This window comes from Typopeltis vanoorti, chromosome 10 (genome assembly GCF_054136105.1).
Source record: "Typopeltis vanoorti isolate ZY-2024b chromosome 10, IOZ_Tvanoo_1.0, whole genome shotgun sequence".
NCBI classification, from domain to species: domain Eukaryota; kingdom Metazoa; phylum Arthropoda; class Arachnida; order Uropygi; family Thelyphonidae; genus Typopeltis; species Typopeltis vanoorti.
This window is the reverse complement of record NC_143558.1, coordinates 109,971,125-109,994,369: the sequence shown is the minus strand read 5'-3', so window position 1 is coordinate 109,994,369 and position 23,245 is coordinate 109,971,125. Positions and strand designations below refer to the sequence as shown.

The 23,245-nt window shown below is 35.4% G+C and overlaps 1 protein-coding gene across 2 annotated transcripts in view; it reads left to right on the top strand.

Annotated features, from left to right (window-relative positions):
• UGP (UDP-glucose pyrophosphorylase) overlaps window positions 1–23,245 on the top strand; it is a 243,987-nt gene that overhangs the window by 115,387 nt on the left and 105,355 nt on the right. For both annotated transcript variants that reach the window (XM_090398780.1, XM_090398779.1), the window contains exons 8-9: window positions 8,127–8,215; window positions 19,205–19,273. In XM_090398780.1, coding sequence (XP_090254906.1) covers window positions 8,127–8,215; window positions 19,205–19,273 — 158 coding nt within the window. The remainder of the gene's footprint in view (window positions 1–8,126; window positions 8,216–19,204; window positions 19,274–23,245) is intronic.

Here is a 23,245-nt window from a genome sequence, read left to right as displayed (position 1 = left end):
TGTAATTCACATTGCATGAACAGTTAAATTATTTAATTTAAATCGAATTATTTTGTGGCATCTCCATGCAGTCTGGAGACTTATGGGAGATTAACCATTAAACATACAAATCCTATCATACCTTTCCTTGAATCCATTCAAGGAAATTCACATCCAATTCTGTCAATCCATTGCACTCACCATTCTCCATGCAAAAAATATGGTCTGCACGCCCCTACTAATCACACTCTTACACAACTTCCATGGATGGGCCCCTAGTTCTCTGACTATTTTCCATATATTGAAAAATTTCTTGCATCAACTTTATAAAACCCTTTTAATATTTTAAAAGTTTCTATTATGTCCCCTCTTTTCTGTCTATTAACTAAACTTTGTAACCTTCAACCTATCCGTTGTAGGGAGTATTCCACAGATCTATTTCACCATCTTGATCACTTATCTCTGAATCCTCTCGACCACCTCTTGGTCCCCAAGAAACCCGGTTGGCCAAATCTGTGTGCAGTAGTCAAGATATGGCCGAATCATAACCTTATAAAAAGGGATAATAACTTCCTTATCTTTACTTTCTACCATGTTTTTCAACATCCAAGTAATCCTTTGAGCTATTTTACCAACTTTTGCAATATGCCCCCTGAACTTCCACTCTTGGTCAACCATTATTCCCAAGTCCCTAGCCTCATCAATTTCCTGCACTGCAATACCATCAATATGATACTCCATATGCAACCTTTTCAATCAAGTGCATAACCTTACATTTTGCAACATTAAATTGACAATCATTATCCTCTATCCACAATGCCAATTTATTTAAATCATCCTGCAGGATATCTACATCACCTTCATCAACTATTGCTCTCCCCAGTTTTGCATCAGCAAACAACTGAATGATGATGATTTATCCCTTCAGTCGTTTCCGACCCTAGACGACTTTGTAGGCTTGCCCACAAAGTGTTATTGGTGAGATTTTTGCTGGGTAGTTCACCATTGCTTCCCCCCACCCCTCCAGTTTTATCCAGGCTCGGGACCGGCATATGATTGGGATGTATTCATGACTGCAATCCACGTGCATTCATGGGGACCAGTTTGCCTGTTCTGGGGGATGAAAAACCAGAGTTTCCATGTGAATCCCCCCCCCCCCTTCCCACCTCCAAATGAGACAGGCTACCTTACCTTTCGTCGAAAGAGACCAGATAAAGGTTCCTCACATCACCGACGGGAATCGAACCTAGTTTTTTCCGACCAAAGAGCTTCATCTATACTGACTGAGCTATGGAGGCTCTGAATTGAATAGTATATTATATTTTATTTTACAGTAATTTATATTATTATTTACATTTCACATTATTTACTCTTTGAAACTGTAAACTTGATGATTCATTGCTATATTTGACTATGTAAAATTATTCAACAAATTATGTAATCTGTAGTTTGAAATCATCTATTAATACTAAGGTATTAATAGATCAGTGTTTTACTGAACTGGCTGACACCCAGCCCTGGTGCAAGGGATGGGGGGGGGGTAAGATTCCCTGGGCTAGCTATTTTTAAGGACCCCAGCATCAGTTATTTTCTCCTTTTTTTTTTTTTTTTTTCACTTTAGGCACATTAAATTGTTTTCTCCAGACCCAGTGTTAACTGTTGATGCCTCTGCTGATGCATTCTTCATCTATAAAACTCTTTAACCCAATAAGTAGCTACTTTAAAAGACCAGAAGATAAATGATAAAATATATATACAAAGAGCCAACAAGTTTCACTAGCCACTGTCTAGCATTTTCAAGGCTGAACTGGTGTGAAAACAAATGCATTGAGTTACATTTCAAAAAACATACACTTTAGTAACTGTTAGGCCGTTACATTTGATTATTCTGTTGGAAGGCGTGCATGTGTTCGAAAGCTTCAGTCAGATTCCGGTACATGACCACGTGTTTTGTAGTTATTTGCATATTGTAATTCTGTCAAACTGAGAGAGATGATGAGATTTTTCCATATGTCTTTAAGAACAATGCCCTGATTTCTATTTAAATTATTGCCTGTGCGTAATACCACAGCTGCTTCTTTTAAAGTTCTGTATCTGTAGTCATTCTCGATGTAAGGCATAGAACTGTTTTTCCAATCTATAACGTGATTTGATGTTGAGAAATGATGTGCTAAACCAGATGTGATGATTCTATTATGATTGACATCTCCCACATGTTCCTTCTGTCTTATTTCAAAACTTCTCGAAGTCTGACCAATGTAAGAAAGGCCACACGTGTATGGAATTTCATATACTCCAGGACATTTGAAGAAAGGTACCTCATCTTTAGGTGATCCTAAGATTGGTGGTCATACCGGAATCTGACTGAAGCTTTCGAACACATGCACGCCTTCCAACAGAATAATCAAATGTAATGGCCTAACAGTTACTAAAGTGTATGTTTTTTGAAATGTAACTCAATGCATTTGTTTTCACACCAGTTCAGCCTTGAAAATGCTAGACAGTGGCTAGTGAAACTTGTTGGCTCTTTGTATATATATTTTATCATTTATCTTCTGGTCTTTTAATAAAAAAAGTTATTTATTGTAATACATCAGACCAAATATGTACAAGTTAAGCAGCTACTTGTTAACATTCATTCCCTGCTTCTAATGTACTGAACTGGCATCCCACCCTCCTTTTAACTTCTATATCTGTTCTGTAGAATGTCTTTCCAATTTTCCCTAAGGTCTACAACCTCGAATTCTTCAAAAAACATAACCAGGTTCTTTTGACCATTTGTCTGAACATGATACTCATGTACTGCAGGTCTGCAACCTCTTGTGTGGAATTGATATAAAAAATATGAAAAAAAAATCAGGAACTCTGCACTAGAGATTAAATGTGGAAAGTTTTTGAGATGCTTGATGTCTCCCATAAGTAAAGTGGTTGGCTTGTATTGGACAATAAAATTTCCAGTTATGTTGCCTTTGTCATCTTTAATTTCCATTTATGGTGCTCTTGTTTTTAATTTCTGAGTTTTTTAACCACTACGTTTAGAACATTGCTGTGTGTTTATTTTCTTTAGAGAGTATTCTTCTCAGTCCTTTTCTTTTTTTTTTTTTCTTTTTCCATACTACTGTTGCTTTTCACTATAGGAAACTTCTTGACACCACAGGAATAGTCTGCTAAATCCAACATCCTGAATTTTTAGCATGGCTAAAAATTCAGGACTAGTGAATTATATCAGTATTTGTAATGCTGAGAGTTGAATGTACATTGCTCTGCAATGTTTTTTCTATATTTTGGCATCAGGTAAGTGAAGCACTTACTCATTTACCTCCAAGAAAGTTTCTGTATACTTTTCTTTTCCTGAATTGATTTCACTTAGAATCTATCAGTAATTTCTTATTTCATATCTCTGCAAATATTTATCAAATTTTGTTTCAGTATATAGAGCTTATAAATATTTCCTTTAATTTGTATGATTCAATATCCAGAGATTGTGAGAATTATAGAACCATCACTTTAATGCAATTAAAGTTATGCTGAAATGATCCAACAAAGGCTGGAGCCATATGTGAATAGAGAAATACCACAAGAACAGGTAGGCTTTAGAAGAGGTAGAGGAACTAGATACCAGATAGCAAATGAGATGGACTATGGAAAGAACAAGAGAATTTCAGAAGGAAATATTCATCTGTTTTATTGATTATAAGAAAGCTTTTGATTGCATGGATCACAACAGAGTGTGAATTGTAATGAGATCAATGGGAATACTTAAGTGTCTAATTCTCTTGATAAGAGACTGTATGACAACCAAGAAGCTTCAGTATAAACAGTCTTTGGAGAAACATCAGTGTTCAAGTGGAAAAAGGGATATGGCAAAGTTGTGTATTCTTGCCCTATCTTTTTAATATTTATAGTGAATACATCATGAGAATAGATGACTTAGACAATAACCAAGCAGGAATTGAGATTGGTTGCAGAAAAAATAAAATTTGATATTTTAAGGATACTTGTGCCATAAAGATTGAATAATACAAGCACGTAAACACAAGAAAGATATTTAATTAGCCAAATATTTCGGTCTGAAAATTGCAGACCATCTTCAGTGGTACTACAAGAACAGTTTTAAAAAAATACAAGGTGGAATACTAACAATAGATCATTTAAAAATAGAACAAGCCTCATGATGTTATATCACTAAGTATTAAAGGGAATATTATTAGGAATAAGCAGAGACATGATTGAAATAAAGATATTAATTAATAATATTAAATAACAAAAAAAAATATGAATTAATGAGTTATCCTGATTAGACTTTTCCAGATTTTTGATACAGATATACAGTCATTCTGATTCAGGTTAGGACAATGGAGTAATGCCTCTATGCTATCTTTGAATAAACGTTCAAATTTATAGCAGGATCTATGTAAGAAGTGAGTTTTTGACCAACCGGGTTTGTTGTGATGAATGGAGGATTGATGTTCTTGGATTCTTTTTTCAAGAGAGCATCCAGTTTGTCCAAAATAGGAGAGATCACAGTTGCAGGGAATTTGATAAACTCCAGGAAGAGACATAGTTGAGCGTTTGTCTTTAGGAGAAGGAAAATGGGAAGATAATTTGTTAATAGGTGAATACGTAGCTGTTAACTCATATTTCTTCAGAATTCTTAAGATAGGTTTTGAAATCCCGGAGATGTATGGAATTGGAACTCGATGTATTGAATCTTTGTTGTTTAGTGGTGGATTATAAGAATCGAGAAGATGTGTACTCTTTTCGGAAAAGCCATAGAGTTTCATGTGTTGTTGGATAGTAGAAAGTTCTTTCTGTAGAAAATTAGAAGTAGAACAATTAGTTTTGGCTCTTCTGATTAGACATTTTATGATTCCTGTTTTTTGACAAGGATGATGGGCTGATTCTTTAAGAATATACCAACCTGTGAATGTTGGTTTCCTGTAAACCATAGTTGTAAGAGTATTTGAAGGTGACTGGATGAGGAGAATGTCTAAAAAAGATAACTGGTTGTTTTTTCCATTTCCATAGTAAACTTTATATGATGATGTAAGGAATTGATACTGTTTAAAAAAGAAGGTAACGAGTCTTTGTTGTGAGGCCATATAGTAAAGATGTCATCTATATATCTTACCCAAAAGGATGGTTGAGGGAAAATAGATGAGAAGAGGACTTTTTCTAGATGTTCTAAATAAAATTTGGCTAAAGCAGGAGAGAGGACTTCCCATGGCCATTCCTTTTACTTGGCTGTAAAATTTGTTTTGACATAAGAAATATCCAGAGTGTATTACGAAATCGAATAGTTTTATCACAACAAACCTGAAAAATCTGGATTGGCTCAGCACTGGATTGAAACTAACCACAACATCCTTTGGTCAAAAACTCGCCTCTTACATAGATCCCACTATAAATTTGAACATTTATTCAAAGAAAGCATAGAGGCATTACTCACTCATCCTAAACTGAATTTATAACATCACGTGGCTTGTTCTATTTTAAAATGATCTATTGTTAGTATTCCACCTTGTATTTTTTAAAACTGTTCTTGTAGTGCCACTGAAGGTGGTCTGCAATTTTCAGACAGAAGTATTTGACTAATTAAATATCTTTCTTGTGTTTACATGCTTATATTATTCAGAAAAAATAAAGATATGCAGATGATACAACTTTCATAGCAAAAACTAAGGAAGATGTGTGGAGCAGTGTGTTCTATTGGTTAAGAGAGAAAGTAACAAAGCCAGACTTAATTTAAATATCAGCAAAACAAAAGTGACTTCTGGCAATTTAAATGAATTTATAATAGATATTGTTGAAAGTTATGATTTACTAAGGTCCAGAATCAGAAATGATGGTAAATGGGAAGATGAAATTAAAAGAAGAATAGTTATGGGAAAAAAGCTATGTTAAACCTGATAAAAATTATGAAAGATAGAGGTGTAAGGCCATGAAAGTTAGAATTGTCAAAACAGTGGTATTTCCAGTAGTAGTGATGTATGGATGTTGCAAACTGGATTATTTAGAAGAAAGAAAGAAAGGAAGAAAGTGAATTGATTCATTTGAATTATAAGCATGGAGGAGACTATTTAGAATCCCATGGACTGCAAGCAAGACCAATAAGTATGTTTTAGAGCAGGGGTTCTCAACCTTTTCCAGTGGTGTACCACTATATTTAATTCAAGATATTAGATATACCAGTAAGGCAGTGGCTCATGTACCACCAGTGGTATGCGTACCATAGGTTGAGAATTCCTGTTTTAGAGAGTGTATAGACAAAATTTGGAGACAATGATTGCTAAACAGAAGTCTATGTACTTCAGATATATTATATGAGTAGATGAATCATTGAAAAAGCTGTCATGTTGGGGAAGATTGAGGGTGTGAGAAGAAGAGGAAGACCTCAAAACAGTTGGGTGGACAACATAAAATAACTTATGAACTTGAACTTACAATTGCTGAAAGAAAGGACAAGAGTCTAAGTGGAATAGAGAGCCTATGTTCTCAAGATCACCAAGAGTCAAAAATGACTGGATGGGACATAACAATAACATCCAAATCTAGTTCTTCTTTCTGAACGCTTTTACTTTTTCCCAATAATAGTTTTCAGTTTTAGTCTGTAGTGCATATTTACTAACTTACTTTGCTAAGTGGACAATATTTCCACTCTTCTAGTGAATGTACATTTGGTATTCCACTTGGCATGGATGTTTGAATTTTTTGGATGGCAGAAGATTCTCATTGCTCAGTGTAAGACCACCTTGCTTATTGGAAACTTAAAGCAGCATATAAAAATACCATGCTTGATCTCTCCAGATTAGGAATCTCACTCAGTACTAAAGTGGATAGGTCTGTGATCTTTTATGGGTGGAAGTACTTTAAAAAAAGAATTACCAGAACGATGCTGATGATGTTTTAGATCTTTCTTTATGTGGTTTTCTTTTAAGTGTAATACTATTTTTTTTTCTTATATTCAAAACTAAATAGTGATAACCTCCATTCAAATTCCCTGTACATCATTATATACCTGACCCAGTCTAAGGGTTTTACTGTCAAGACATTACTTTTGTATTCTCTCATCAGAGGTTCACTTATGCACTTCTTTATGTTATAACTTAATATTAGCTATCATAGTTTGTGAAGCAGAACTATAGCAAATATTATTTACTCTCTCCTTTTCTACACATTTTTCCTAAATAATTTTCAGTCAGGTCTGAACAATTTCTCCTTTTTCTTTATTTAACATGCTATATCATGTAAATAAATAAATATATAAAAATACAAAAAAGTACTAAATTAATAAAATTATGGGGGGAAAATTGTTAGCCTAACCAAGGTGTTAATGCAATATAAGTTTACAGTTTGTGGGTGGTATGAAAGTGTTCACATAAAAGAAGCCTAAATGAATTAATTAGAAATACTGTATATCAGTTATTATATATTGCCAGCAAAAGTTGGTCGATTGGTATAGCCTCTGCTACTAATGGCTTATGAAAAAAGTTAAGCAAGTTTGAGCATGGTTAGTAGTTGGAAGGGGTACAGTCGTTCGATGCTGTTGGCACACTCTCCCTCGATGAATCTTTGGACTCCCTGGAGGTGTCACATAATAATAATAATTGAACAATATATTGAATCCACATAGTCGAATTAATATTTAAATTTAAAAAAAATTTTGGAGCAAGATATCATTCTCAAACAACAACAACAAAAAATTAAATGCAAGCCATTCATTGAAATCATGTTAATGGGTGAAATATTTGTTTGACTTTTTTTCATTTCAGAGAATGAGAATTTTCTCAACGACAGTGCAGCTACTTGGAAATAACTAAAACAGTTGTGCATATGCATGTTAATTTCTGTGCTATAGTATCCACATGAAATTATTATTTCTTGGCTGCAACCCATGGTTTAAGCTGCTACACATAATAATCAAATACTAGAATCTTATAAAAAAAAATCTGACTTTATGGATTTATAAAATGAAATATAAACCTTGAACATTTACTACAATAGAATTACAATCCCCTAAGTTATAAAAGTGCAAATTATCATTACTTCCTGTGTATGATTTGCATTTTCAGTGCAGGATATTGCCTGGAACATTTTGAAGAAAAAAAAAAGTATTTCATTTTGTTACCTTCACTTTGATTATCTAGATATACTAAATCTGCTTCTAAATCCTGCTAAAGATCCTCATCCTGAATTTGTCATGGAAGTTACAGACAAAACTAATGCTGATGTAAAGGTGAGTGATTTATTATGTTTCTGCCTTCAGTAGTATTAGGCATAAACATAGTCTTTATGATATTTAGGTTTTTTTAAGGAGTTGCTTAAGGATCAAAGTTAGAATGCCAAAAACTCAACAGGGCTTCTTACCCAGGATACAATCCTCACTTTATCATGTTCTACCTGGTTATTATGAGGCCATGTTATGGCCTCATCAGGATTCTCATTTGTATGTTTGTTTTTGTCCCTCATTACATGCCCTTGCTCTGTACTTAACTAATCACCTAAAACTTCACAAAAATCTCCTTTTTTAATCTCTGGCTCAAGTTATCCTTGACACATTCCATTGCATTTGTCGCTCTCTCTCTTGCTGTCTCCAAATTCAAGTAATTGCTTTGAATATATAAAAGGTTGCATGCTGATGAATAATGAGACTAGAAATTATGACAAACGACGGAGAGTATAGTTCGCCCACCGATTAGAGGTCCCTCGACACTTCTGCGCATGTCAGAAAAAGGAGAATCCATTCCAATAATAGGGTAATCAGTCTGTCTTCTGGGATGTAATAATAAACAAACTCAGTTTATTATTACAGGTCGGAAAATTTAGCTTTTCTTTTACGAACATTGCTGTTTTTAAAGTGTAACTATTTTGCTTGTATAACAGTTGGAAAAATGTACGTAGAGTGTTAATAAAATTAAAAAAGGTATAGCATAAAACAAAAATGTAACTAAGTTTATTTTTAAGAAAGTTTTCTATAAAATAAAAATAATTATACAGAAAAACAAAAATTATTTCAAATGAACTTAGATATTCTAAACTTACAGTTGAGAGAACTGAGACACTTTAATGTCCTAAACTGATTAATCGTGAATAGTTCTTCTTGTAACGTCTACATCAAAATCATTCAAAGCTACTGTTTCGATGGTTTTCTTTCTCTGGTGCTTTTTTTTAGGAGATTTAAATTTTGGCTTACCTTCACCTTTTGATTCCTTATGAATTCTTTTAACAGTCGACCTCGATACGCCTGCAATTGCACTTGCACGTTTTATGAAATGAGAAAGGGGAACGAGAAGACGGCCTTCTGACGATTCTTTTTCGCAGGATGTCAGCACATTATTCAATGTTCTTTTGCAAGAGCTACTGAAACGTGTAACAATAGAACTTGTTGACTGTACTGGATCCATCATACAAATTAATAATAATAAAAAAATGCAAAAAAGTGACAACAAAAATCAAGCTAGTACTAGTACAGCGACAGACAAGAAAGCACGTGATTTCGTATGTTGGTGACCAATTTGTACATCCTTCATTTCTTTCTCCCCTTCAGCATGAATCGACTATTCTTGGCACCAAGCCAAGAAGGGATCTATAAATGGTGGGCGAACTATACTAGGCTTTCTCTCATGATATTGTTTGTTGGATGGGAAGGAAATGATATTGGCCCTGCATGAGAACCATTAAAAAATGCTTAAGTGGTATGAACTGAAATGCATCCATGGAGTCTGATTATTAAGAGATTCTCAAATAAAATATCATGTGAAAGGAATATCTTGTATGTGAGGATGAAGTCATGAATGAAAATTATAAAGCTCAGGTCTGAAGAGTTTTCAAGTATTGAATGGAAAGCAAAGTCTAAATATGAAAACAATCTGCCTCTGCATGCCAAGGACAACCCAAAAGAGTTCCATCATTATGCTGCAAGTAAAAGAAAGAATGGTTTGAAAGACTAGCCATACTGAATGCAGATGATATGAAGGTGGTAGATTCAAAAGAGATTGTTGAGCTAATGAGTGCCCACACTTCTAAGAGTTGAGTTCTTACTCAATCTCGATTAACTGGAACTCATTACTACATCTACACTACATGATGTGACCCAAGTATATGAGGAGGTTGTACTTGATGATGAAGATATTCAGCCTGTATATTCTCATTGCTGAGGAAGGCCTCTCCCCTTATGGCAGAGAGTTGGTTCTGCTTCTCCCATTGTGACCCAGTCCACCTAATGAGAATGTATGAGTGAACAAAAGACATTACGAACATCCATGCCCAAGGAAGGATTTGAACCTACAGCCTCTTGGCTAGAGAGCAGATATGCTAATCACTCAACCAACCAAGCCAGTAAGTACTAGAGCTGGTACTTAAACTAAATAAGCATTCGGCTATATGCATTGATGGGATTTCAGCAGAATTAGCTGTGCTCCTTTATCTGGCTTGTTTATGTAACTTGAGTCTCAGCATATAGAAGACTCCATAGAAGTGGAAAGAATGTATGATAATTACATCAGTGCAAAGACTAATGTATCTAGCAGTTGACATGTCAGTTTCACCAGAATAGTATTGAAGATATGAGAAAAGCTTGATGAGAGCTTGCATACAGAAACAGGTTGACAGAGAATCTATACTGTGAAATAAATAGCATCGATTTACAAAGAGACTGTGTTGTTTGAGTAACTTGCTCTCATTTTATAATAACATTATTATTATTACGTGACACCTCCAGGGAGTCCAAAGACTCGTCGAGGGAGGACACCTACTCTACATCTATCTGTCTCCACCACCACTGGTATTTCCACCGACTATCACAAACATCCATGCCCACGGCAGGATTCGAACCCGCAGCCTTTTGGCTGGAGAGCAGATACGCTAACCACTCGGCCAACCAAGCCGGAAAATGGTTAAGTTAATGAGAATGGATACATCATGATACTTTTGGACTTAGCTAAAATAAAGTGGTGGTGGGGGTGATTCTGCAAGAATTGCAGTAACCAGTGGTGTATCCAGGTTTACTAGTTCTTGGTCTGTTGTTATTCAGTCTATACATTAATGGCATAAAGAAAAATTTGATGTGATTCTGCTGTTTGGTGATGATGCAAAGACAGGCAAGGTAATTAGGGATGTGACTAACATTGAAGTATTAACAGAACGATTTAAAAAGGCTGGAATTGTGGGCAAATGAAGGTGGATGCCACTTCTGTACTACTAAATGTGAAGTTATGCACTTTGGTGTGATGAGATATCCAGTGGATTGTTATATTGGTAGGATTATTCTAGGAAAAACTGATGGGGCTATGGATCTTGGAGTCTTAATAGACAAGAAGCTGAGGTTCAGGGGTCATATAGCGAAGATTACAAATACAGTTCAGAAGATAATAGCAATGCTGAAACAAATATTGACTTGTAATGGGCAAGAGAGTCGTTTTGCCTCTTTATAAGGCCTTCATATTGCTTCACCTAGACTATTGTGTGCAGATCTACTATCCTGGCTTTAGATATTTTGCAGATGTTGTGAAGAGAGAACAAAGATGTGTGTGTTAAAGATGATATTGGGATTGTGGAAAATAGATTAGATAAATAATAAAAGGATAGATAAATAATGTGTGACCTGCAGACTGGTATATAGGAGAAAGAGGGATGATATGATAAGTGACCTGCAAATTTCTGGAAATGTCATGTAGCATTCCAGTAAATGGAATTTTTCATTGTATAGAAGTGGCAAGAGGAGAAGAGGGCATCCTTTGACATCAAGAATGAATGTAATCAAGAAAGGGATGAGAGCTAGTAATCAATGACCACCAGTATTCACTTCTCAATTTTCATTCCACAGTAGAGCTTCTGACCTACATTATTTACCTTTAGACACAAGTAGTGAAAAAAAGTTAAAAGAAACTTGTATGATCATGCTTGACATTTCCAGGACATTTGATTCGGTATAACATAGAATCCTACTTAGTTTTTTTCTTATAGTTCGGTGCATGATTGGAATGGTTTAGCTTTTGAGGTGATAAGTACAAGTAGTGTGAATAAATTCAAAAGAAGGTATGCAACTAGTGTAAGTGATGTATAGGTTCCCTTAATGAGTCCTTGACTTCCTGAAAGTCTTATAATATGTGTGTGTGTGTGTGAGAGAGAGAGAGAGACTTTTTGCAAGTTAACTACCCAAGTAGTAAGAATTGTTCTTCTACGTGTGACTTTACTACAGCAGTTTACTACCAAAATCAGCTTGCTTCTTCCATTTTCACTCACCAAACATTTGATTGGGTATAACATAGAATTCTACTTAGAACTGCAATGTTATGATCTTTCAACTTTTTGTAACTAAGTAACTAATTTCCTCTCTGATTACTGAAGTATACTCCAGGGCTGTGTACTTTCACCCATGCTCTTCTTTCTGTGTATATATATATATGTGTGTGTATACATACATACATGATCATTAGTTACATTGATTCGGTGATTAGATATGTTCATCTTTTTTTGACAGACTGAAACCGAGAAAATAGATAAGTTAATTTAATGGAGCACACAACATGTTTCGTCAAAACAATTTCTTCAGGTGTGGTAACACTTAAAGCAAATTAAAAAAAAACATAAAAAAAACTGTGCCATTATAATAACAGACTTGTAAACTGAAGTTGAGTTTGAATTGTCATTATAATCCATTCTGTAGTTCTATTGTTGTGCAAATGCGACCATATGAGTTCACACATACACCAGTAACTAATGGCAGAACTATGTGAGTCAGGTAGACTGCATTATAATGCCACAGTTTTTTATGTTTTTTTTTAATTTGCTTTATTGTGTTACCACACCTGAAGAATTCGTTTTGATGAAACATGTTGTGTGCTCCATTAAATTAACTTATCTATTTTCTCAGTTTCAATCAGTCAAAAAAAGATGAATATACTGCGAGTATGTATATACTCTCTCTCTCTCTCACACACACACACACACACACACACACATATACCCGGTGATCCAAAAGTAACAGAAAAAGTAAAAATTCAATAATTCGAAAAGTATAAACAGTAGAATGATGTGGTTTTCACCGAAATGCACAGAAAGACATGGGATTTTTTTTTAATAACGAAAAATTTTATTACCAGAATAGTTATATTCGCCACCGACAGGTGGCGCTTCGGTTGTGTCAGTAGTTTGTGCAGTGGCGCAGCACAGTTCGCAACGCAGCTAGGATTACAAATGCTCAATGTGACGGCCATCATTCATGAGAATGGATGTCAGACATGGCACGACACCCTGCACAGCATCGAAGAGGGTTTCAGCTGTAATTCCTGTCACATGATGGCGAATAGCTTCTTTCAACATGGCCAATGACATCGGCCGACCTCTGTACACCTGTGACTTCAAGTAACCCATAACCAAAAGTCTCAAGGTGTAAGGTCTGGAGATCTTGGTGGCCATTTGTGCAGGAAAGAGTGACTGAGGACACAGTCATTGCCAAATGTCGATCGCAGCAGGTGCTGGACAGGACCTGTGATGTGTGGAGGTGCTCCATCCTGCATGAATGTTACACTATGGAGCGCTTGCCTCTCTTGCAAGGAGGGAATGATGCTGTCTCTTAAAAGCACTGCATAATGCTTGCCTGTGACAGAAACAGTTTGAAATGTACCGCTGTGGACTTCCTCAAAGAAAAAAGGGGGCCTATAATTAATGACGCAGCGAACCCACACCATGCTGTCACCTTTGGCTGATGCAAAGGGGTTTCCACAATCACATGTGGGTTCTCTCTCTCTCTCTCTCAGATGCGGCAGTTGTGCACATTTATACTTCCATTAAGCGAAAAATGCGCCTCGTCAGTCCACAGGACATTTGACAGCCAGTCTGCATTGTTTTCCATCTGTTGAAAAGCGCAATTTGCAAATTCATGACGTCTCTCGAAATCAGTTGGTTTCAGTTCCTGTACGTGTTGGATTTTGTAAGGATACCTCTTGAGGATGGTCCTGAGTGATTTCCACACAGTCCCGTATGAAATGCCAGTTCATCTTGAAATTTCACGCGCACTGCATTCCCCATGTGCAGAAGCTGCCGATTGTGTGTTAGTCTTGTGTTTGACCTCGTGCACAACTGCAATAGTTTTTTAGGGTCTCCCGCTTCTTGCACGTTCTTCCAAACTGCCAGTATCCTCAAACCTTTTCACCGTAGCTATCAGTGAGGAACAAGACATCGGTCCCTTTCCGCTTCTAATACCCCACATCGAACGATAGGTGCACAAAGCACACTTGCACATTCAGAGTTCTGATAATACAGCTTAACTAAAAGTGTTTTATCTCGTAACGATAACATGCCTCACTTTGGCAGAATGTTTAACTTCAGTATTAAACGTTAAATGCTGAAAGTTTAACTTTAGTATTCACTACATCTGAAATTTACGTACTTCACAATTTAAATAGTGACAGGTAGCAGCTCTAGGACCTGCTACAGCACCACCTGTCGGTAACAAATGTAACTATTCTGGCAATAAAATTTTTTGTTATTAAAAAAAATCCTATGTCTTTCTGTGCATTTCTGTGAAAACCGCATCGTGCTACTGTCTATACTTTTCGAATTATTGAATTTTTACTTTTTCTGTGACTTTTGGATCACTCAGTATATATATAATGCTTTTTGGAAAACAATTAATAGGTGCAGGTATGTATTCTTTGCTAGCAGGAAAAGTTGAATGGAAAAATATTGCATCCTGTCACATGTTACTGTTAATAAGGGTGCTGGTATTTCATACTGTTGTATACATCCCATAAAAAGCACTGGGTGTATATGTGTGTGTGTGTGAGAGACCTGTTACTAATTTCAAATTCAGTTCCATGTAGCAGTACACTCTTTCTCCTCTTTTGACCTTCCAAATCTTTTGTACTGCTAGTAAAACATAGACATTTCATTTTTATTTATTTATTTAATTTTTGCAAGAAAGATCTCGCTGTATTGTTCTCTTAGCTTTGATAATACTAAGATCTCTGAGATTTCTCTTTTCAGGCGGACTTGCATTAACCTTTCCTGGCACAAACACATTACATCCATGGCTTCCTCACTCTATAGAAAAGTTAGGCAACACTACTTCTCATCTCTACTACCATTACTAACCTATCCAAATACCTCCAAAGCTTAGAATGCTGTGTTCACATTTAGAATGGTGCAAAAAATGCTCTATGAAAGATGACAGTTCCAGTTTAATTGATGGCCTCATTCCCATATACTCTCCCCTGTGACTTCTTTTTTGACTTTGTTTCAGCCTTACAGCTTTCCTCTGTAGGTATTTTTGTGAACTACTGCTAAAAAGACCAGCAGATGCTAGTCAGTGTCCATTCACAAGCCATCTTCAGATCTACCAAACCAGCAGCTTGTCTTCCTCCCCTGGAGCAGCCTTCCTCAGGGACTACACTCTCCATTTTTTAAAGAAAAACATCTGTAGTCTCCCTTCTTTCCTGCTGACCACTTTCCCAACTACCCACAACAGCACTGATGTGCTATACATTTTGTAATCTCTTTTGTTTGTGTGTGTGGGGGGAGGGGGGGTTTAATATTTAAAAAAAAATAAGAATTAGACCAGACAGTGGATATGATCATCTAATGCAGTTAATGTGTAGTGCATTTTAACTCATATAATTCACAAGCTGAGAAGGAACATTTCCATCGAATTTTGATCATTTGTCCATCAGAATCTTTTTTATTTATTTTATTTAGCATATGGCCCACACATGAAAAGTTACATTGCATTAATCCTTAATATATATAAATATAATAGACACATGTACTATGATAATACATAATACAGTCATAAAAGATACACTCAAGAATAGACTACAACTGTATATCTGGGTTGATTATCCAGTACTTGGTGTCGCATGGATGAAGTTCAACAGGTTTCCATTGTATGCACATTGAAAACATTCTACTGTAACATGATTAATTAAGAATCTTTCATAGGCCCACAAGATGCCACGGGCACCCTGGCCAGTGATGATGTATGAAGTATACAGACTTTTTGAATCATTTGAGTCTATGACCATCTGACTGCACATAGTCAGCAGTAATGTGCAGGTGAACTTTAGCATTCATCTGTTCCTTTTGCACAAAATATGCCTGTAGCATCATCAGCCAGATGGTCATAGTACTGTTGATTTCCCCCCCCCCCTTTCCCTGAATATAGGGCTCCATCTACTTTCTTCTGTATATCAATGGCATTCTGTACTGAACTATACATTCAGTTACTTTTCTAATGAGAGAAATGATAACTGCTGGCCTGGTTGACTGAGTGGATAGTATATCCATTGTCTTTCCATGGATATAAGTATTCACATAAATCTCTTTTTTCATCTCCAGAGCTGATCTTCAAGTTATTCTTCAGGATGGATATGATTCTACTGAGTAACAAATTGAAAATTTTTGTTTGCCTTGAGCAGAAGCAGGTGTCTGATTAATTTTAGTAACTAGATGTTTTGAAGGGATGTGTAGTAGCCAGTTGACATGTATAGAATTGGAATTAGTGAGAAGAGAAGATTGGTTAACAATATTCAAATTGTGAATCAAAAACATGAATCGTGTAGCATGCATATATTTGCTCCTGTCTTAGCTGTTAACAGAAGATTGTATTATTATAGTTTAAAGAGAAACAATAGCTTTTGGAATTCAAAAATAAGGTTACCTAACTTACAAAAAAAATGTAATATATATATATATATATATATATATATATATTATGAACAGTTAATAGTGATTAATTTCCAAAACCTTAAGAATGACATGCAATCAGAGCATTTAAGATTTGGACTGTCACAACATTTCAATAAACAGACACTGAAACTTAAATATCGCTGGAATGAAGAATCATGGTTTGATTTCGGTGTCTAGTGTCAGTAGCATGATAAGCAAGTTTAGATTTCTCAGATTCAGATTGGATTGTCCTCATGTTCTTGGATTGCAGTCTTAGCAACATTGCCAAAATCATAATGTTGACAAGGTAGAGCAGTTACAGGCATCAAGCAAGAAAAGAGGGTAATAATGTACCTTTGGAAGATGGTGGAAAAGAAAACAGTTGTCGAGCTAGTTTGAAGGTGATGTATATATATTATACTTAACAAAGAACCTGTGCTATTTGTTCCAATGTTCCTTTAAGCTAGGGTATTGAAATTTTTTTATATCAGATTGTAGTATAGTTCAAACAATATTACAATATGACATTCATTCTAGCAGGTTTAAGTTGATTGTCCTTTTCTTAAAACATTGTGGCACTGTAAACATTATGGCCCAAATTTTAAATGCTCTGGTTGCATGTCATTCTCAGGTATTTGCAAAGCAATTACCATTAATTGCTCATAATATTTTAAATAGTGAATGAATTAGGTAATCATGTTTTTGAAAGAAAGTTGTCCATTATTTCCTTTTAAATGCTAATAGCACAGTCTCTTGCTAACTCAGCTGTGATGAAATATATTGCCAGCCTGGTTGGCCGAGTGGTCAGCATATCCACTCTCCAGCCAAAAGTCTGTGGGTTCGAATCCCACCATGGGCATGAATATTTTCGATTGTCTGTGAAAATACTAGTGGTGGTGGCTAGTAGATGGTATTGGTTATAGATGATGATCATAGTTGTGGTTCGCTGTAGTTGGTCGATTGAGTGGTGGAGATGGAGAGGTGTGGAGTGGGTACCCTCTCTCAATGAGCCCTTGGACTCCTTGGAGGTGTCATGTAAAAATAATAATAATATTGGAATTTAATGAAGCCTGATTTTCTTTGCATCTGTCAGCCATTATAAACATTTTGTCCCACTGAATTTGAATATGGAACATAAAATTACCTATCACTTTCCACTTTTTACAGGAATCAAACTTACACACTAACGTAATTACTAATTGCATTTAATACAGTATGTACTTGTAATGTATGTATGTGCAAATTTACAGTCCTTGAAGTTTTCTACTTCTAGTATCAGTGATGCCATTGGTTGAGTATTAGAAAAAAAAATCAGCAAACATTTTGAATGCTCGATTCTTCTTTGAAGTACTCATTATACCATTTCTCCAAAACATCTCATAGCTTTTGTGATATTTATTTTCTGCATTATTTCTAGAATCTTCCCATTCTTTTACTATAGATACAGTATGTACTTGTGATATACAGCAGCTTAGCTCTCCTGCATATTTCTGTATGTTGTGCATATTCTAATTTGCTTGTTGAAACTTGCTTTCTGTTTTTTGCGGACTAATTTTGAAACTTCTCTTGTCCATCAAGAAATACTGATTTTGCTATCATTGCAGATAGCTTCACCTCGTGCCTTCACCTGACTATCAATCAATGTTTTTGTCAAATTTTGACAATCAGTTTTTGATGTTTGATTCTTCTTTTTGATCTCTATATGTATAAAATTTACAAAATTTGTATATTGAGACTAGTTTCTTTTCTGAAATTCAGTGCATGTTAGTATGATGGTATTCATTTTTATACTGTTAAATACCAGATAATGATTTTTTTTTTTTTCACGTAAATTTATTATTATTATTATTATTATGACACCTCCAGAGAGTTCAAAGACTCATCGAGGGAGGGCACCCACTCTGTCTCTGCCACTTGTTCCACCAACTACAACAAACCGCAACTACACCAGCAGCCTTTACCACTTACCATCACTAGTATTTTCACAGCCAGTCACAAACATCCCTGCCCATGTGGGATTCGAACCCACAGCCTTTTTGCTGGAGAGCAGATACAATAACCACTCGACCAACCAGGCTGGCGATATATTTATACATATTTTCATGTTGGAACATGATATTAATAATGATTAAATTATATCCTGAGCAGAAATATAATGTGTAAAATACCATTGTGATTGGACTGCTCTTCAAATTTTTCTAAAACATTGGAAAATTTGAGTCTGGAATTCATTTTCCCCTTTTTCTTCATGTAATTTGCTCTTCTGGGTGATTAAGAAAATTCCTGTACTTTATCTCTGCTTATGCCTTCACTGATACCATACTCACAAATAATCACATTATTCAGTTTCTTATTCTACAGGTTGTCCCCTGTACTGCTACTTAAAACTGTTTCCTATTTAAGTTTATCTTCACATTTATTCTCAGATACTTTAGTTACTCATTTACCTTGATCCCTTGCTTGAAATTATATATAAAAATGATGTATATTAATATATGTTTTACCTAACATGCTAATTTTCTTAATATTGTTATTATGTTAATTTTGTCTTCATTTTCAGGGTGGCACCTTAATTCAGTATGAAGGAAAGCTTAGATTACTTGAAATTGCTCAAGTACCTAAAGATCGTGTAAGTGCATTATATATAAATAATCTTTGTAATATGATATACCTTGTCGCAAACATAAATACTGTGAAAATTTCACTGCAGCTGTAGAGATCGAATGAATGGTTTTTATAGTAAATGGATTTCTTCAGCAAATTATATCTAGAATAGCATTGATACTATTGATGTTGTGTTATTTAATAGTGTGTTACAGTGAGTTCATTCTAATAGTATTTACTGTAGTGAAAGCTTACTGTAGATAAATAAAACAGTATTTGTTTTAAAAGTGGAATAACATAAGTAGACATACTATTAAAATAAATGGAAATTCGTATTAAATATAGATGTCAGTGGTAAAATTTTTGCCCATTTTTACAACTATAGTACAAAAATGGAACAGCATAATAGACAAACATTAAGAAAGATTCTAAAAAGCAGTACAATAGTTACAAACAGTCGACCAACTCCTCATTATTATTATTATGTAATATGTAAATAGACATCACAAATAATAAATAATATTTCATTACAGGAATCATTGAATATATATACAAAGATCATAAAAATGATGAAAAAATATCTGAAAAACAATCTGTTTTCTGCTAACACTAATGAAGAAAGGATTATCCATTCAGTTCTACTGGACAGATCAAATAATATCTTTCGTTGCTACGACGAACTAGAAAGAAGGATAATGGAATCTAAAGAAATCATCCTTAATCCTATACATCTTAATAATAACCCTAGTTATAACCTATCAGACTGTCATTGTGCTGCTATCCAAATTTGGCATTCACGAGATTCTGAACGCATGCGCACGCACAACAATGAGGTTATCCAGAGAACAGTTTTAAATGTCCAAATGCCAATGCTTTTAATGCTGAACTGTGTATGCTAATGCTTTGTATGTTTAGAGTTTATTCTTTCATGTTTTTCACTTGGTTTTCTCTTTTTGATGCACCTGAAGAAGTCTGTTAAAAGACAAAACTAGTTGTCTTAATAAACTATATTTTACTTCTATCCCTCGATATCCAGTCATTTAATTCTTTAAAAAACACGTCTCTGCACCGAATAAACCAATCTTGCCACACACATATAAAGCAAAGTCCGTTTTTGATGTTCACACAAAACTTGAGAAGAAATCAACGGATTTTGATTATTTCTTCACCAATAGATAATGTTCTGAAGATGGTTTGTGTGCATTTTCATCAGTGTACACGTCCAGATTATTGTTATTATTATTTGACACCTCCAGGGAGTCCAAGGACTCATCGAGGGAGGGCACCTGCTCTACAACTCCATCTCCACCATTCAATCACCAAATGACCCGCAACTACACCAATGCCATCTACTGCCGACCACCACTGGTATTTTCCACAGACAATCACAAACATCCATGCCCACGGCAAGATTCGAACCTGCGGCATTTTGGCTTTAGAGCAGATATGCTATCCACTTGGCTAACCAGGCAGGCAATTTGGATAGATTATAGACCAGTGATTAATTTTTTTTTTTTTACCTCCCTCCATGACCCATACTGCAGTTTAACAATATCTGTCCCATTTTTTAAATATTGTTAAATTCTATTGTTATAGATTGTCCTATTAAGTGTGATATTACAAAAGGTTTCTTTGACTGTTTGGGATGAATAAACATCTGTTGAAATGCTGAAGGATAACAGATCAGACAATCGAAGAATGGGTGGAATAACTATTCTGTTTGCTGGTAATTTTTGACAAACACTGCCCATCATATCCCGTGGAACCAGGGCAGATGAAGTGAATGCCTGCCTTAAGAAATTGTCACTATGGCATAATATAGAGATGTTTTCTCTCAAAACGAATATACGTGTTCACCTACATGGAGACTGATGTACATTTGTTTTTCTCAAAAATGTTAAAAATTGGCAATGGTGAAATACAGAAAAGAGACAGAAAAATTATATTAACACACCTAAATATTGGGAAAATTGTCCAAACTGCAAACAAACTGTTGTGCATGTCTACCCATCTATTGAGAACATAAAAGAAAAATCACCTTCTTGGTTCAGGGAGAGAACTATCCTTGGAATTATGGTGTGTCAATAATGAATGAGTTTGTTCTTAATATGCTTAATGGATCTGTTAGTGTTTACAAATCAGTAGATATTCCTGTGGATGTAGATGATGCAGTTCACTTTCCCATGGAATTTTTAAATTTGCTTAATACACCTGATTGCCTGGTCCTGAAAATAGATGTTCCTAGTATGTTCCTCTGAAATTAGCATTCAAGTAAAATCATTGAAACCAAATATGATAGAAGCTGCGATATTTACAGGTCCTGGTATCAGAGAAATGTCTTCATTCCTTGGATACCCCGCATTCCTTCAGACTATCCATTTGCATTCATATGGTTACAATTTCTAATAAGAGTTTGCTTTGTAATGATGATTAATAAAGCCCAAGGACAGATCCTTAGATATGAAGGTTTAAGAGGCGAATGTTTCAGACATGGGCAGTTATATGTAGCATGTTCTCGAGTTAGCATTCCTGAGAATTTAATTATTTTTGTCGAGGATGAAGAAACTTCTAATGTTGTTTACAACGAAGTATTATAATACTGACATTTCTACACCATGATGAAAGCACCAGCACCAAATACTCGAGTAAATATCCTATAGTGAACCGATGGCAGTATAGGTTCACCTCAGCAAAGTGGGGAGGCTCAGCTAGTAGTAATAATAATAAAATAAATATGTTATTATTTGCAGATTATAAGGTAATAATATCAGATAAGAAAGATAATTTGCGAATAGCAATACATAATTTAAACATCATAGTGGAACAGTTCAGAATGAAAATATCTATTAATAAAACTAAAACAATGGCATTTTGCAGACAAACTCCATATAGAAGTAAAATAGTTATTAATAATAAAATAAAGAACTGATAAGTACTTTTAATTATTTTGGATGTGAAATATCATATGAAGGAGAAAAGGACATGAAATTAAAAACTTCAAAATTTTTATAGGTTACAGGCCTGATTTCCCCAAGGGGCTTTGCAGGCATGGGCATAGCTAACCCAGGGTTCCAGAGCTAAGTATGATCTATTTCAAGCTTCTGGTCATACTTTTCTCTTATTCTTCCACTTATTGCTTCTACCTTCATACTAACATTCCTCCTAACGAGGGTTCTTTACTTTAAGTTTTCTATCTATCTCTTGTCCCTCTTACTAACCCCAGGAGGAGGTCCTCCATTCTCCCTGGAGCTATTAGAGTATTCAAGGGCTAGTGATGTTTCCTCCTCTTCCAACTAACCACTAACATACTTAGTAGTGGGTAGCAGCACTACTAGTAGTAACCTCTTGTAGTGTACATGCTATAAGAGGCGGAGATCCAGAGGACTGACCCAGAGGTTATCATGGTGGAGATCCAGAGGACTCCACCATGATAACCTTGGGCTATGATGAACTGTTCATCTCTCTGGCCAGGATACTGCAGTAGAGAAGGAATGGGAAACCACTCTACTATTATCCCATGATAACCTTTATGATGATGCAGACTTATAACAGAGGGGCAGCCACCAGCCTGGCACACCAAGGTGGTACCTCTAAGCATGGAGGGGAAAGGAATGTGCACCAAAGACCAAATTTGACTAGGCTGAGGAACTTTGGTTACAGGCCTAGGTTACTAGGTTACAGATGTCAACAAGACTGATGACAATCCCAGCCCACAAAATCACCAATCAGTTCATCATAAAATAACGCTCAGAAAGACCTTCAAGATAGGAACATCAGAGGACTCCTGCAACCTGGGAAACTAGACATAATACAGAATGAAATGGAAGACAATAAGATACTAATGTTAGGGTTGGCTGAAACTCACTGGTAAGTGAGTTTCAGCCAACCCTAAGATCAGCCTTGTTTCCTTACAACACATAAGGGAAACAAGGTGTTTTTCTCTGGTCCAGACCATAACAGTGAAAAGTTACCATCATTGTTAATAAAAACATAAGTA